At 33.5% G+C, this 16,515-nt stretch overlaps 3 protein-coding genes across 3 annotated transcripts; 2 read left to right on the top strand and 1 right to left on the bottom strand.

The window, feature by feature from the left end:
* The first annotated feature begins 4,535 nt into the window (after positions 1–4,535).
* LOC107415475 (LOB domain-containing protein 25) lies at positions 4,536–6,722 on the top strand. Its single transcript, XM_016023814.4, has 2 exons — positions 4,536–4,993; positions 5,897–6,722. The coding sequence occupies exon 2, from the start codon at positions 5,920–5,922 to the stop codon at positions 6,445–6,447; it is 528 nt and encodes a 175-aa protein (XP_015879300.1). The 5' UTR covers positions 4,536–4,993; positions 5,897–5,919; the 3' UTR covers positions 6,448–6,722.
* A 4,204-nt stretch (positions 6,723–10,926) lies between these two features.
* On the top strand, positions 10,927–11,737 carry LOC107431408 (oleosin Ara h 10.0102). The gene has a single exon (XM_016042304.4). The coding sequence runs from the start codon at positions 10,988–10,990 to the stop codon at positions 11,528–11,530; it is 543 nt and encodes a 180-aa protein (XP_015897790.3). The 5' UTR covers positions 10,927–10,987; the 3' UTR covers positions 11,531–11,737.
* A 202-nt stretch (positions 11,738–11,939) lies between these two features.
* LOC107415471 (protein ANTHESIS POMOTING FACTOR 1) lies at positions 11,940–16,296 on the bottom strand. Its single transcript, XM_016023809.4, has 10 exons — positions 16,096–16,296; positions 15,661–15,761; positions 15,427–15,536; positions 15,277–15,343; positions 14,622–14,721; positions 14,315–14,431; positions 14,089–14,226; positions 13,819–13,900; positions 13,318–13,367; positions 11,940–12,550 (listed from the first exon to the last, which is right to left on the bottom strand). The coding sequence occupies exons 1-10, from the start codon at positions 16,168–16,170 to the stop codon at positions 12,377–12,379; spliced, it is 1,014 nt and encodes a 337-aa protein (XP_015879295.1). The 5' UTR covers positions 16,171–16,296; the 3' UTR covers positions 11,940–12,376.
* Between the last annotated feature and the right edge of the window lie 219 nt (positions 16,297–16,515).

Here is a 16,515-nt window from a genome sequence, read left to right as displayed (position 1 = left end):
TGCACACAATAATTTTGGTTTTTGGTTTTTTTAGTAGGAAAAAAAAAAAAGTAATTATACTACCAAACTACACCAGTTTGATCACGTATCTAGCTATGATCTTGGTGCAATTGGTTGTTCTTATTTTCCCTTATGCACCTTCTATGGCTAGCTTTTTTTTTTTTTTTAATTCAAGTTTCTTACATTTTCTTATTATAAAATACATATAGCTAGACTAGAATCTGGCAACCGTAGAGATATTAACAAATCTTTAATATTTGATGCCAAATAAGAAAACAAATAAAAAAAAGAATTAGAATAAATTACATAAATTCTTCCTTTAATTTCAAATTTTTCTTTTTCATATATAGCCTGTGATTTTGAAAATTGCATATACTCCCTTTGTAATTTCAATCTTCAAATCACCCACTTGATCAAACTTTGAAAAATGATGGTCAAAATGGTTTAAGTTTTTTCTAATGACAAAAAAAACCCTCAAGGTAAAATATGAAATTAACAAAAATAATTATTCCATCATTTTAGAAGTTATTTTGTGAATAAATTTATTTGTCAAAAAATTAAAATAAACTATAAAAAGCCACATTTTGAAAACAATAATATTTAAATTTGTTTATTTGTATACTGTTAATTTAAGGTTAAGTTACACAAACCCCATTGAATTTTTTAATTTAATATTTTGTATTGAAGGACTTTCTGTCATTAATTATAAAAAAAGTTTAAGTTTGTTGACCATCAAATTTCAAAATTTAACCCCCCAAAAAATGAAAATATGTGAATAAAATTAAAACGACATGGGGAGTATGTGTAATTTTTTAAAATATAAAGTGTATGTGAAAAAACTTAAAACTAAGGGGAGAGTCGTGTAATTTAGTCAAAGAATTATGATTGAATTGGTTTTCTTCCTCCTCACAAGTCACAACCATTCCAGTAGGCTGTTTTTAGTTAATAGCAACAAACTACACTGGAGCACGGACAACATATTGGCAGCTCCTAACAAAGCAAACAAAACTCCATAGCCAATCACCACACATCATTTGGAGGTAATGCAAAAAACATAGAAGAGAAAACTGTTATATCAATATACATATATATATATATATATATATATTATGTTCTTTTAAGCATAATTGGAAATTATTCAGAAAAGAATAAGCCATACGAAAAAATTATAGAAACATAGTAGATTTATTTACATCTAGGCCCCTAAACTATTACATTTTACCCTTCAGATTAATTACAAAAAGTCTTACACTGCCCCATGATGTAAACTTTTCTTTTTTTTCATCACTTTAGTCCAATTATATGCATTTTTGCAAAGTGAGTTTTATGAAATCAATCATATGCACACAACTAATGTAATATTATTGGAAAACCTTTTTATTCTATTTTATTTCATTTTTGACTATTGTTTATGCATAATTTTACTAAACTCATTAGATAATAATTAAAATAGTATGGTTTGGATTAACGTGACAATAAAATAATAGTTTAAGGGGTAAAATGACTTTTTTCTTTTTTTTTTTCAAATATGGAGGACAAAGTGTAAAAATATAATGATGCGGAATGGTAAAGTGTAATTAACTCAAATTAATATTAACCTTTTATAATTAAACTTTCTATGGATACAGGAGAGGAAATTTTCTCATAGATGTTTCAAGAAGACTGACTTTATTTTCAAGGCTAAGCCATAAATGCAGCTAGTGTCCCTCGTAGCCCTATGACCTTCTAAACGTTTTTCTACCATTGTATGTGTGGAGTGTCTATAACCTAATCCAGAGTCTACTATATATCGTTTGACTTTGAAATATTCAAAAAATATATAAAAACAATAGGAAATAGTTATTTAAAAAGGAAAAACCATATATAGGACTTTTCGATTCATATACATGACTTATTATTGCAGCCACCATTATGAAATGACATTATTTACAACTTAGATGTTCAGAGTGCCTAAAAGATAAATATAAATGTATCTTCCATAACCAATAATTGTCTCTCTAATCATTAGGGCCATATACTTCATTTTTTTTTTTTCGCTTGAATAGGGCCATACTTCATTACTTAATAGGATTCCTCTCCCAAAAACTAAAAAAAATAAGAGAGGGGAAATTAATTAATTTAATTTTTCTCCCCATCTCCCTCACGCACTCATGATCCTTTTTTTTTTTTTTTATCAACGACCCATTGCAATCCAATAAGGATTCTCTTAGGCATGCGGTAGGGAAAGTTCCCCTCTATCCCCTTTAGTGGAATCACGGAAAGAAATTATAGTTTCTGGGACTCCCCACCACGGATACAATTAATAAGATAGAAATTGATTCTTTTTTTTTTTCAATGGGATTTTGTACTCGAGAATAATCATATATAAAGTTAGGTTAAGTAGCTCTCCACTTGTTTTTCTTGATACCTAAGCACTATCATGGCATGTCAAATAACAATATAATATTATTTAGATATCCGCATAGGAAAGTCGGTTATGGTCACTCAATTTTTAATCCTAATTATTTTCACTCTTTTTTCCTTAATCAGAGTATGAACATATATCTAATTTTTATATGCAAAGATTTTGTCGGCATGTATACAAATAATGACTGAATGCAAAATTCATGTACCCAAAAAATGTGAAGAGAGAAAAATCTAATTAAAGGAAAAGCCATCATCAGTTCATGAATACATACCAGTATACTTTACAATCATATAATTGATGGGCTATGAATTAAACTATAAACATTACTTTTTATTTTATCAAATTTAATATATAGTTTATGAATGAAAAAAGGTTTGATGGATGTTAAAATATACTATGTATATTCTGTGGACCTGAATATATGTATATATCATCATGGCGAAAAGCATATCTTATACTTAAAGTCTACTAGTTCTCGGGTGACTCATCTTAAGAACCTCCAACAACCTTAAGAGGCCTAAGTTTCGATGTCTGCAATAGGCTATGATCTTACACCTTTCTGGCCTTTCGGCAAGAACAAGTGAGATTATACGCCAGACACATTTTTTAAGAATGGTTAATTTGTATAATAAAGTGTAAAGCAAATTGTAAACTAACAAGTTTCACTTTGGTTAATTTTCTACAAATTAATTATCTGTTTTATATTATATAATATATGTACAATCTTTTATCTTCCAATATTGAATGAGATATATGTCTGTAGACGTGCAAGTTGTCGCTCTGTCAGCTACCTATAAGTGAATATAAATAAATTTGCGAGAGATAAGATCCGACCAAACATTTATTTCATTTTCGTCCTTATTGTATTTTAGCCATGCTTGCTTTCGTCTTTGAGTATGGACAGAGAAAAAATGATTTACGCAGAGTGCAACTGTGCGCAAAGCAAGATAATTTACTGAGGAATTCAATAATAGAAAGAAACAGTATAATCTGATCATTTATTAACTTGACCCTCAATAATAGAAACCAGCAGTAAAGAAATGCAGAGATAGGGCTATAGCTAGCCTAGCTAGCTGAGCATGCATCGTACTTTCCCAGTTCTCTTACACACTACAAACCCTCCAATATTGCAAAGAAATGTAGACCATGAACTTGTGGCACACAAACATCATTGTGGATCACCATAAGACTAGGTGTAGCAAAAAAAAAAAAAAAAAAAAACCACTCAATCATTATATTCACAATTTTAAAAATTATAATTTGAATTTTGATAAAATTTATTATTATTTTGGAAAAATTTTATACCACTACACAAAATCATTCATCAAAAAAATGTTTTACACATGATCATATATATATATATGTATATATAAATATGTATATGTATAATTGTGTACAAAATAATATTGTATAGAGTGTTGTACTTCTCTTCCGGCTAACTATTTAGAGTCCAGAATCTACTTGCTAGAAATGTATAATATTGAGTTAAAAAGTACGATATGAAAATGAGCAACAAACTATATCACATTTTCACTTAATGTATCATGAATTCATCAGAGTGTGGATTTTAATTATTTCTTTTCATTTTTGCTGCGCTTACACATGAATGCCATATATATTCATCCGAATATGGGATTAATATAGCTCTTTGTTTTGCAATTCTTGTGAAAGTGGTATTCTAAATCACAATTAAAAGTATATGGTATATATAAATTTTATCATCTAGGTCTGTCATTCTATTCATTTTTTTTTTTTTTTTTTTGGTTTTGGTAATAATATCATTTTAATCATCTGTGTATACACTCTCCCAGTGCATGTCATGCACAACTTTAAGCAAGCTAGTCAAAGTTATTTGGTAGCACGAATAAATGAAAGTCTACTGTATTTATTAAGAGGCTTTGAATAAGCACCGATCGAGTAAACAAAAAGAAAAAAGAAAAAAGAAAAGAAAAAAAAAAACCTGCTTTTCTATACAGATAGCCCCTTTTTGCGTAATTAAAAAAAAGTACAATTAATTTTTTTTTTTTTTTAATTTTTTGCTGCTGGTTTTATACAATGTAACGATATGCTTTCGGAGACATTAGCATCAGTTGATGGGACGTTGGGTACAAACTAGTGATTGGGGCAAGTTTCAGGTTGAGCCTGTCGATTGCAAGCTCTTCTCTTTCTCTCTCTCTTTGCATAGCATATATACAGTGTTGGACATTATTATAAGGGCAGTGTCATACTCTCCTTTTTATTTCTCTCCCTTGCAAGCGCTTTCATTTATTACACCTTGTCTTTTGCTTTTTCCATTCTTCCCCTTCTCTCTGAAAAATGCTCTTTGCCTCCTCCCTCTTTCACTCATCACCTTCCTTACACCTTTTGTCCACAGTGTTCTCAGTCTTTCTCTCTCTCTCTTTCTGTGTCCCTGCAAAACTACCCTAGGGTTTTAATTTTCTTCTCTTTGAACTCTCACATCCAACAGTGGAAATCCCCCCAAGAATTTTTCAATGACTGCAACAACTTATCTTTTCTCTTTTCCTTAGGAGAATCAAAGAAAAAACAGATCTTGAAAGAGCCTTAAACACAAAGGAGAAGAAAAAGGTAACCTTATGTATTCCCCCTTTTTTTTTTTTTCATCTGAAATATCTGATTCAATCAATCTAAGACATAAAAGGGTAAGTCCCCAGCAGCCTCTTTTTGGTAATTCTATTTTGCTTATATATATCTACTGACCCAGCTATATATACCTATAAAATGCTAACTTTGACCAGCTTCTGTAAATTCAAATCTAGCTCGCTAGAGTTCTAATTAAACGATGAACTGTGACTTCACAGTAAACGAATCTATGCTATAGTTTCTAAATATAAGCATTACTATAGCTAACAAAAAAATTCGAAACCCAAACAAGTTTCAAGTGAATCGCTTGTTGTCATGGTTATTTTGGGGAAACTATTTTCTATTTTTATATATATATTATAAATATATTTTAAGATTTTGGAAATACTTATATGCAAACAGTAGCATATAAATTCAAGAAAAACTGCTCTGCAGGCCTAAAAAGTAAAACAAAGTTGAAAAAGATGAAGATTCTTGTTCATATAAAACAAGCAGTGTTTTTTCTATTTTCTTTTTTTTTCCTAGCTAACAGTTTTTGCAAGCGTGTACCTAAATCTAAATTCATCAAGCCTAATTCTCTAGTTCTAGAGGCTTCCAAAATTTTAATTTAAAAACACAGGCTTTCCCGCACAGCCTCAATCAACTATTTCCATCAATTACCATATATATAGAGATTGTAATACAGATTCATTAATATTATAACCAGCTATGCTTTTAGCAAATTCTATATTTGATCAATTTCTAACCCAAATCAAGAATTTTTTTAAAACTTTTTTTTAACTAAATTTCCAAGTATACGCTTTATATCCAGATAGGGAAATTAACTTGAGATTATTATGCCCTGAATTTTGAATCCTTAATTCGTTTTTTATTTTTATTTTTTGGCAGTAAATTATATACAGAGAAATCTAATGGCTTCGTCTAGCAGCTATTCAAACTCTCCTTGTGCTGCGTGCAAGTTTCTGAGACGAAAATGCATGCCGGATTGCATATTCGCTCCGTATTTCCCACCAGAAGAGCCACAGAAATTCGCAAACGTCCACAAAATATTCGGCGCAAGCAACGTCAGCAAGCTCCTGAACGAAGTCCTTCCTCATCAGAGAGAAGACGCCGTTAACTCTCTGGCTTACGAAGCCGAGGCTCGGATGAAAGATCCGGTCTACGGCTGTGTCGGAGCCATTTCGGTGCTCCAAAGGCAAGTGATTAGGCTCCAGAAGGAATTGGACGCCACGAATGCTGATCTAATGCGCTACGCGTGCAATGAAATGCCAGCTGATCATCATTCTCACTATGCAGGATCAAGGAGGAGTAATAATAGTAACAATAATTCAGGTCATGGAAGTGGTGGTGCTGGTAGTTCTTGGGGCTTGAATTCCGGCTTGTATTTTTCTTCTCCATGGAATGATAGTCAAGAGAGAGGAACAGAAGGTAATATGTAATTAATTGATTAAGCTCTCATCAGTATTTTGCCAAGATGAAAAATATTCATATATTTAAAAAAAAAAAGGAAAAGAAAAAGAAAAAGAAAAAAACTGTTATCATAAGTGCATGATTAATTAGTAGGCCTAGGGAAAAGACTAGATGTTTTTATGTTTACCCATTTTAGGGACTATTGATTTAATTTCTAGCTCCTTGTATTGTTTCTGCTATTAGATCATATGGTATGGTAATATTGGATCCTCTACCTATTTATAAATTATATAAATATGACTCTCTTTTCCTTTACACTATGTGAGAATTGAAGAAAAAAAAGAATAGGTTTAATGAGGAAAAAAAAGAAAAAGAATAGTATTAAACTATGTTGAAAAACACATTACAACATATATATATATATATATATATATATGTTACGAATAATGTTCTGTTCGGAACAACATAAATAAATGAAAACAAATAAATGAAAACGTGTTGATATGTTAAATATTAAAAATACCATTCAATTTATGAATTAGTATTAAAAATCTAATTGGACAACAATTTTTTTTTAGCATTTATTGTATCATTAAATATCTAATATAAAAATAGTAACAATGTTCCCAACAAATAAAAACTATATATTTTATGTTTATAACGTACTTATATTAAATTATGTGAACTTGATTTTAGTTAGAAAAGACCGAAAACATTTGTCAGTTAAAAGCATAAGGAATATTATAAATTATACATAGTTGATTCTTGTAGATATGTAATTTAGACTTTGTAGGTAAGGGGGTGGGGGGTGATGGTTTTTTCTTCCATACAAAGTTTTTTCTTTTCAAACTTTTCTCGGATGAAATGTTGTTTTCTCGGGTTTCAATTTGTGATAACTTTGGTCGGTTGTTTCCGACTTTATTCAGGGTTGCAGCTGACCAAAAGGGCAACCTATACCTAACATCCCCTACTGAAATAAATTCATCCTATATCCCTTCGAATATATTCAAATCATTATAATATTAGAACATGGGAGGGTAAAGAATTTCTACGTATGAGGTCACGTGAACAGAAATTTTTTTTTTTTTTTTTTTGAAAAAATATGGTTAGTAGAAGTTTGTTGAAAATGATTGTTTGTTTTTTAATTTCTCAGGTCATTTGTTGTAGTACTTGTGCCATATATCCTACATAATTACCGCATACATATTCTACTTCTCTTAATAATTTGAACTAATTTTTGTATGAGGTTCTATATAGCTACAAATTTAATAGGAGATTCCACAAAACCACCAAAGTTACCCTCAAGCATACGTATACCTAGAAGGCAAGCCACCAACTTTTGATGTTAATTTCCATTTCTTTTGCCCCTCTCTATCTTCACGAACATAAATTTTTGTATATATATATATATATACATACACATATATAAAGAATTATAAGGGCTTTTAATTATTGTTCTTTTGGGATTCTATTGGATTACAGTGGACTACTTTAGATTTTGAATAAACTAAACTTGAAATAGTTCAATCTAGTAGGTTTAGTTCAACATCCCAAATGGACCTTTATATGTTCATGAAAACTTGCGAACTGGAGGGTAGGATTTATGTTCATGGATACCAAGGAGGGGTCAAAAAGAAACATTGAAATTAGCAATTTAATGGTTTTCCTTTCAATCCCTTTCATCCATTGTATGAAGAGGGATTGTGAAAGAAGTATTTGGTCGACATGAGAATATTCTTGACCTTTTTTTTTTTTGGCCTTTTTTGTTTTCCAATTAGCTGCACCAATTTTCAAGCTTCTTAATCCCTTTGCTTTCTCTACTCCAGTAGTAGTACTGCCTGTTTTCTCAGCAGGGACAGATAAATGTGGCAGTACTGTAAATATGTTGACTTCTTAGTCCACCTAGAATATTTTAATTAAAATTGTGTATGTGTGTGTTTGTGTTTGCTTGTGAATTTCATGTCCTCTCCATCATAACACTGTCTCTGTCCCTAACAACAGTGATTTGTACAGATGCCTACTCTAGTAGATCCACAAGGGGGGTTGTTCGCCCATGTGATCTAAGAGTACGTGCACATACAGAATAATAATTTGCATGACGCAGAGATCATCAGATTTCGGATTTTTTTTTTTTTTTTTTCACTACCCTTTTGCCTTCCTTTGATTGTCAACCAATTTACCAAAAATTATCAAAATCAATGATATCCCCGGTACGCCTTGCACTTCTGATTAATCAATCCACCAAAAACCATAACATCCATTGCTTTTTCTTATATTTATTTATAAAATAAGATTGAAATCGAACATGAATAACAACATTGAACATTTCTATTCATTCTAATTCGTGATAGACGTCTCACATTTAAGTTATATATATTTATACACAATGGAAAAGCCATGCGTACGAAGCCTTATCCGCATATATATTTTATAGGGTAATGGAGAAAATTAAAAAGATTAAAAAAAAAAAACAAAGGAAGTTATAATTTAGAAAAGAGAAAAGTGGAGAACAATGGAATAGAAAGACGGAAGATGTCTCTCACTTTGGCGAATGCACGCGCAACAGAAATAGGCATAAAAACGTCCAAATCCAATGGGGGAGTAGTGAGTATCAAGTGAGTGAGGGAGGGAAGTGAGTCCTAGGTCATGTCTATCGCTCTCCAATACATGGGCCACCACAACCGCCCAAAAAGAGCAACTGCCCAAGAGGTCCAAGACCAACACATCTATGCTCGTGTAAAAGTTGCAATCTTTCATTGACTGATTGATTAGATGTGTCTCTATTCCTCGTGCCTCCGTGAGCCCTCTTAACCACATGCCAAGTGACTAAGACTACTTTCAGGTTCCTCTGGTCTTTGTTGACTATCCCTCTCTCCCCCAGTTCATTATTATCATGAATGTATATAATTCAAGGGGTTACACATTTGGCACTTTTGTATACCACTCTTTTTGTACGTGCAAACGAAAATTCAATTCGAGTCATTATCTAAAAAACATTATCTTTTATCGTTAGATTGTTTCATAAAGATATGTATCATACTATTTATGTCATTATTGGAGGAAAAAAATGAAAAATATTTACAAATAAAAAAGGTCATGTCATTTAATGGAGAAAGATTTGCATATAATAGTGGTATTATTCCTTGCTACTTTTATTACTCACATCCTATATAAATTTAGTCATCTATAATTATATATATATATATATATATATATATTTTGAACCATCTATAATTATATATACATTTTTAATGTCATCATAAAATAAAATATGTAAATTTTATAAAATATTTATTTACTATCCATTTATAAGTGATTTATTGTAGCACATCACCAATATAATAATTTAATATAAATTTTTGCCCCTTTATTTATCCAACACCTAGGGATTATACAATGCTCTCTCCAACCTGACTTGACAAAAAATATTTATGCTAAACACTAGTTTTCTGATAATTTCATTGGTAGAGAGAAGCAAAAAAGTTGAAAGTAGTGAGACATCGCAAAACGCCACGTCGTCTAAATGACTTGTACTTTTTATATGGAGCGGTTGGCACACGTACAGGAGTTGGATGCTGGAGGATGATCAGCCTAGATAGTGATGATGTTGATAATCTACAGTGAACCCAATTCAGTGTTAGTTAAACACATCTTTTCCTAGATGTGTCTCTTCCATCGTCGTTTACTTTGATATTCTGTTCATTTGATTGAATTAGACTATGATGTTACTCCAGCCAAAAACGAGTAAAAGAAAGAAAAGAATAAATTAGGATTTTGAAATTGCATTAGTTCATTCGATTAACTTGGCAGGAAGAACAATGACTTTTAATGGTGCAATTTCTTATGAATGTCTGAACTTCCAGTCAAATAGTAATGGTTAAAGCAATGACAACCAGAAAATTAAGTTGCATGGCATGTTGATCATCGAAGGCATAGAATATCTTTTCAAATAAAAACAAAATATGTTTATAATTTAAAAGAAGAGAAAGTTAATAAAATAATTGAAAAAAAAAAAAAAAAAACTTCTGCATGGATTTCATCTAAATTGTTAAAATTCAATAAAATTTGTTGAAGCAGGAAAGTTGTACACAAGAGTTGGTGAATTGTGGGCTTGGAAAAACTCCGAAAACGGTACACGTTGGGCTTATAAAGCATCCATTAGAGGCCACGTCCTTTTCATACAAAATGAGCCGATCCGACCCATTTTGTTCATTAGTGAATAAAGCACAGCACAGCGATTTTGCAGAACAGCAAAGTGGATGTGTCATCAAGTACTCCTTCAGTGAAGGCCACCTCATTTTTTTTTTCCTAAAAAAAAAGAAAAAAAAGAAAATTACTTTTCCTATATTTATTTTCATTTCATTTCAGTTTTGGTTGAATTAAAAGTTCCCCCGAGAGCCACAGTGAAACTTGTTCCTCATGCAAAGCTCCTACTCACCATCTCACACCCATACGTGTCACTGCCTTGCATTCCTCCCTCCTCTATAAAAGAAAACATCCTCTCCATGCCTTTTATATCACATCTCTCTTCCTCTTCCTCTCTCCCTCTAGGATCCTTCAACATCATCAATGGCAGACCGTCCTCAACCTCACCAGATCCAGGTCCATCCTCAGCACCCCTATGGCGGCGTTCAACACCAGTATGGCGGTGCTGGTGGTAAGAACGTCTACTCTCAGCAGCAGCACAACAGAGGCCCCTCCACCAGCCAAGTTCTCGCCGTTCTGACACTCCTTCCCGTTGGTGGGACCCTGCTGGCGCTAGCCGGAATTACACTTACCGGAACCATTATCGGGCTCGCCGTCACCACCCCGCTTTTCCTTATATTTAGTCCGGTTCTGGTTCCGGCGGGCCTTACGATAGGCCTTGCCGTCGCGGCGTTTCTCACGTCTGGAGCTTTTGGGCTGACTGGGCTGTCTTCCCTCTCATGGTTCTTCAATTTCTTCCGGCAGGCCACCGGATCTACTGGGTCAGTGCAAGAGCAGCTGGACCGAGCTAAGAAGCGTATGCTGGACGTGGCCGAGTATACGGGCCATAAAACCAAGGATGTGGGCCAGGAGATCCAGACCAAGGCCCAAGAAGGAAAGAGGTCTGAAGGAGTTAGAGAAAAATAGAGAGGTTTTTGAGAGGGATCGTGAAAATGGGTGGGGAATAATGTAAAATTTCACTGGTTTTTTTCTTTGAATGTTTGTGCTGGCATTGTAGCTTGTGCAAATGTGTCTGTTCCAGGTATTTCTTAGTGGAGTCTATTAAGTGGTTTTTGTAATTTTCTTTCTTTTTGTTTTGGCACAGAATTTTATATGTCAGAAGAATTTGGTCTATTCCGCGCCACCAGTACAGTGTGGTATTTACCACAGTGTTTGTTGCCGTGCCTTTTATTTTCGAATTTAAAATGTTTCCATGTACGTACTTTATGTGTCTCCAATGGCGTATGATACATCACTCTATTCTCTCTCTTTTGCAACATCAATTACTTAATCTATTACTAAAAAAACAAAAATGAAAAAAGGGAACATCCAAGAATAACAAAGAGAACCAAAAATATAATCTATTATTTTCGAAAATAATTAACTTGCCACTTTATTCTCAGTGCTTTTGATAGTACACACAATTGGGATTATACGAAACCTGATAATTTGGAAAGAGACAAGACAAATTGGAAATAAAATTTATGAGGTTGACGGTGGAAACAGATAAGGATACATGAGTGAATTGCTTGGTAACCTCGGACACCTCCACGACCACTTGGCCGACTTGCTGGGGTAACCTCCGAGGTGGTCGAAAGGCCTTCCAAGGCATGAACTATAAAATAAGCTTTGAAGCATAAAAGAAGTTGCATTCTTGGAAGGTGTCGAGCCAAAACTGATCTCCAAGGCAAAGGGTACCACCGGTTTTGTTTTGTTTTACTCTCATCATTCATGGATCGGAAAGCCTGATTCTAACTTTACAGAAATGGGGTTTCATTGAGGCTGTTCAGATTGAGCCCCAACTTCGGTGTCTGTAGGATTGGAATCAGCGTTTGATGTGTTGGGTATCCAAAATGTGAGAACACTCGATGCAGCTACGAACATGGCCCTACGAGGAGCCCATTTCAAGCATGAAGGAACTCCAATATGGCTGGTCCAGGTTGCCACCTGGGGAAGTTTATCAATTGTGGAAGAGTCAGATTGGCATGGCAAGGAAATGAATTGGCCATATGCAAGCACGGATATACATTCTCGGTACTCAACATAAAAGAGAGACTTTATAAAGGAAAATGTGGAAAGTTGTTTATTGAACAAGAATTAAGCATGGTTTTTACTAAGCAGTTAAAAAGAGCCTGTAAAACTAGGAAACTTAAACAATTTGTCTCTTAGTTAAATGCAATGAGATAATTATGCACCGATCCAGTGACGTAATGGTTAGTAGATAGAGCCAAAGTTGATTTGAACTATTGGATTTATATAGCAAAATTACCCATTTGCTTGTTTATTTGTTGGCATAATCAACCCAATCTTCCCTCAGTAATTATCAGCTTTAAGGTGATAATCTTATATGATTCCCTGGGGAGGAAGACTTTAATATTGCATCTAATTAGCCAATTCCCTAAATTATTGATAAGTTCTAGAGGGCCATGAAACATCATCTGACTAATCTGAAAGCCTGCCACAAAGGTATTCATTTATCTTACGAGGACGCTAGCGACTGATGAATTGAGGCGTGTATGAATAGAATTCTAATACTTTGTTATTTTCTTTTTATTATTATTTTTTATTTTTTATTGTTTTTGTGGAGAAGATGACAATCAGCATATACATTAGAACACTATCACGCAGAAAACATGAGCAATAAATAACTCCGTGTTAACAACTTAGTGGCATCCAGAAGCTTTGTCACCGAAGGATTTGGAATAGATTCTTACCTCATTTCGCGTGTTGATGCTCCAGGCATGCAAAGTTCCATCTCCAGAGCCTTCAACAAAGATTGATTATAATTAACAAAAAAATTTCAATAACTAATTTGAAGAATAAGTTTAGATTTACATCTCCACAATCAACTGGGAAATCTCAAAAGAGAAAACAAATAGTTTTGGCATTTTTATAACTGTAAAGTATGTGACAAGGATTTTACAAAATTATATTTTCAAGATGCCTGTATGGTTGTTCTATCTCATCTCTTGAAATAGAAAAAGAGAATAACAAGGTCTGAAAGAAGCTGGCTTCCAAATGTGATTGCTAAAAATACTAATCCTCTCAGATAAAACCCTTTTAAGTATGCTTTTCAAACTAGGGATGAGCAATGGCTAGACACTGGATGATTGCCAACATAATAGCTAAGATCATACATTATATTTGGATATTCTGCATACCATAGTTCAAATGTATATTGGTAGAACATGACATGTAAGACAAAAAACGTTTACCTGATACCACATATTGACCATCTGGTGTAAAAGTTGCCTCTATAGTTATATTGGGAGAGGGTTCCAGACTGTATCCACAGCGCTGTGTAAAGGAAAGTTTTATTTTAGTTCATGCACAACCTATATTATGTGCATAACAGATCCAAAGAACAAGTGGAATGCATGGCTCACAAAAATATAGCCAGAGAAAGGAGAGAGCCATTTATAAATCTGAGTGCCTACGATGGGGAGCACCTAAAAGTCTAAAACCATATTATCTAAGCAGCTCACCTTTTCTCCTCCATATGCATCAAGAACATAGATGTTGTTGTTTGTTGTTGTCAAGAGCATTGATTTACCATCATTGCTAAATTTAATATCACAAACCTCAGCCATGTCTCCACCAACTAGAAAGGTATCAAAGGGACCCTGATTTTGATTTATTTATTAAAGCCTGTGATATAGATGGTCAAAAATGATGATAGAGAAAGCTAGTAATTGATGGTTAAGAAAAAACCTTGTCATAGGAACGTGAATCAAATAATTTAATGGCACCACCTTCCATTGCCACTGCAAATACAAGGCCTTGTTGGTCATATGCTACTGAAGGTCTACCACGTAGATGTAAAATTCCCTGAAAAGTAAAGCAGTAAGCATTCCCAATCATGCCTAGACACACAGATGCCTAATTGCAGGCCAAAATATGGAAAATTTCTGGGAAAACTCATTATGTACTTGACCATGCTAATTTTCTCAGTAAATCTCACTTTTCTTTCTAAAGGATATGTTAATTAATCATATAGAAAAGAAAAACAGAAACCAACCTGGCAGGCATTTACACGAAGATCCCATATTCTAACACTGTGGTCCATGGAACCAGACATGAAACTATCATTAATTGGAGACATACAGAGGGACACGATTCTAAAGCAGAAAATGATAGAGAATGATTAGTACAACAAGCTTGCAAAACATAATAAAGATAAGAGGAAAAGTTAAGATTTTTAGCCGCACTAATAATTTAATTGTCACAATTAGTGCCCAAATTTAAAAGTGGCAGAGGATGTGAGGTTAAAAGTAAAAGAAAAAAAAATGGGGAGGCAAGCTAACATCTGAATACAAATATTGTACTCAGAATGAGCAATATGTGGCATGTGTAAGTTTGCATATGTTTGTGTCGTTATGTAAAATAGATGAAACAGTTTCTTTTCTAACATCATGCAGATTGTCTATGTTCGTGGTATCGGGTCTCTAAACTTGCAGCTAAATCTGAAAGTTAAATATACACTAAAAACAACTTTCCAATGGTTCTTTCAAGTCTTAGTCTCCTATCACCCTCAAATGCATTTTCACTGGAAGATATAGATTCTATCCCCACTTATTCCATACATAACAACAAATGTTATTAGGATACCAAGTGATCCAAATCAAATCCACATTGCTTATATTCATAGTAGCAAAAAGTCATAAGATACAAACCTCTCTTTATGTCCTTTAAAATATCGAAGGCACCGATTGTCATACATCGAAAGATACCGGAGGGATTCTGCTAAAGTAAAGATCAAAGATCAGTTCTAAAATACAATGATAGGATGAATCAAATTAGCAATTAAACAATGGAAAACTAACCTCCAGTGGAATCCAAATTATATCTAGATGAACATATAACGGAGCTCGGATGATGGGTAAAGCATATACGATCTGCTCCATGTTTCTTATGATATGTGGTCTTAAGCAACCTTAAGATTCATCAAGAAGTTAGTATCTTTTGTTATCAGGTTTCTTGTAGGCAAGATGGGAAATCATCTTTAAAAACTTTATGGTACAAAGAACTTCTAAATTTTATAAGAAACATAAACTCACTTTGCATTTGCAATGTCATAAAGTCGCACCGAGTCATCTTCACTGGCTGTGACAAGCAAATCATCCTTACGATGAAAATCAATCGAATTAACTTTTCCACCCTGATAAACAACAACCAAAACTTAATTGTCAAAACTCAAACAAACAGACTTCGTGGACAAAAAATCAGTTCTAACTTTTTTATTTGAATAATCCTCAACATGCATTGTTCTGATCCCCCTCCTTCAAGAACAGCTATAGACGGGCAAGTTGGGTGAATAAAGTTTAAAAAAATAAAAATAAATTGACACATAACAAAAATCCCATTGATGAACTTCCAAAATATAAATCAAAGTTTCTGCTATAATTCGAAATTCACTCATGAAAGTAAATTTATCCGCATACGAATACGATAGCTTAAAGAAAGAGATTGAAAGGAAAAATGTGAAAGCTTACGAAGTCGGAGAAAACGGCTCCAATGGCCATGCTGCGCACTATGTCGTCGTCTAGCTCTGTGAGCGACATCTTCATCCTCAATAGTAGACTCTCGGCTTCTTTGTCTTCTGGTAGGATATTCTCAAAATTGAAACTGGAAAACAACTACGGCATATAAAAATAAAAATATATTCTATCGAGTCTATTCCGCTCCTATTGGTATTGGGAGTGGGAGAGCCACTATCCTCGGAGTGTGCGTGACGATGTCGTTATGTGGTATACTTGTGTGAGGTGAACAAGGCCCAGATTTCATTGGGTTCTGCGTCACTAAGAAAACTATGTCGTCACCAAGTACATATGTTTTGAGGTTTTTTTGGGCCTCGAAAGTTACAAGGCCCATTATGTTGTTATTCGTACACTTTTGTGACAAGATTGAACAAG

Source organism: Ziziphus jujuba, chromosome 4 (assembly GCF_031755915.1).
Source record: "Ziziphus jujuba cultivar Dongzao chromosome 4, ASM3175591v1".
Classification (NCBI taxonomy): Eukaryota; Viridiplantae; Streptophyta; class Magnoliopsida; order Rosales; family Rhamnaceae; genus Ziziphus; species Ziziphus jujuba.
The sequence above is the reverse complement of the archived record's forward strand: the minus strand, read 5'-3'. Positions and strand labels throughout refer to the sequence as shown.

Excerpts from the sequence above, each read along its gene's own strand:
- LOC107431408 (XM_016042304.4), top strand. The coding sequence starts at position 10,988 with ATGGCAGACCGTCCTCAACCTCACCAGATCCAGGTCCATCCTCAGCAC.
- LOC107415475 (XM_016023814.4), top strand. The coding sequence starts at position 5,920 with ATGGCTTCGTCTAGCAGCTATTCAAACTCTCCTTGTGCTGCGTGCAAG.
- LOC107415471 (XM_016023809.4), bottom strand. The coding sequence starts at position 16,170 with ATGAAGATGTCGCTCACAGAGCTAGACGACGACATAGTGCGCAGCATG. Across the intron at positions 14,722-15,276 it reads TTTAAAGGACATAAAGAGAG|AATCGTGTCCCTCTGTATGT; the intron begins GTTTGTATCTTA and ends TTTCTGCTTTAG. Across the intron at positions 14,227-14,314 it reads ATTCACGTTCCTATGACAAG|GGTCCCTTTGATACCTTTCT; the intron begins GTTTTTTCTTAA and ends AATCAAAATCAG.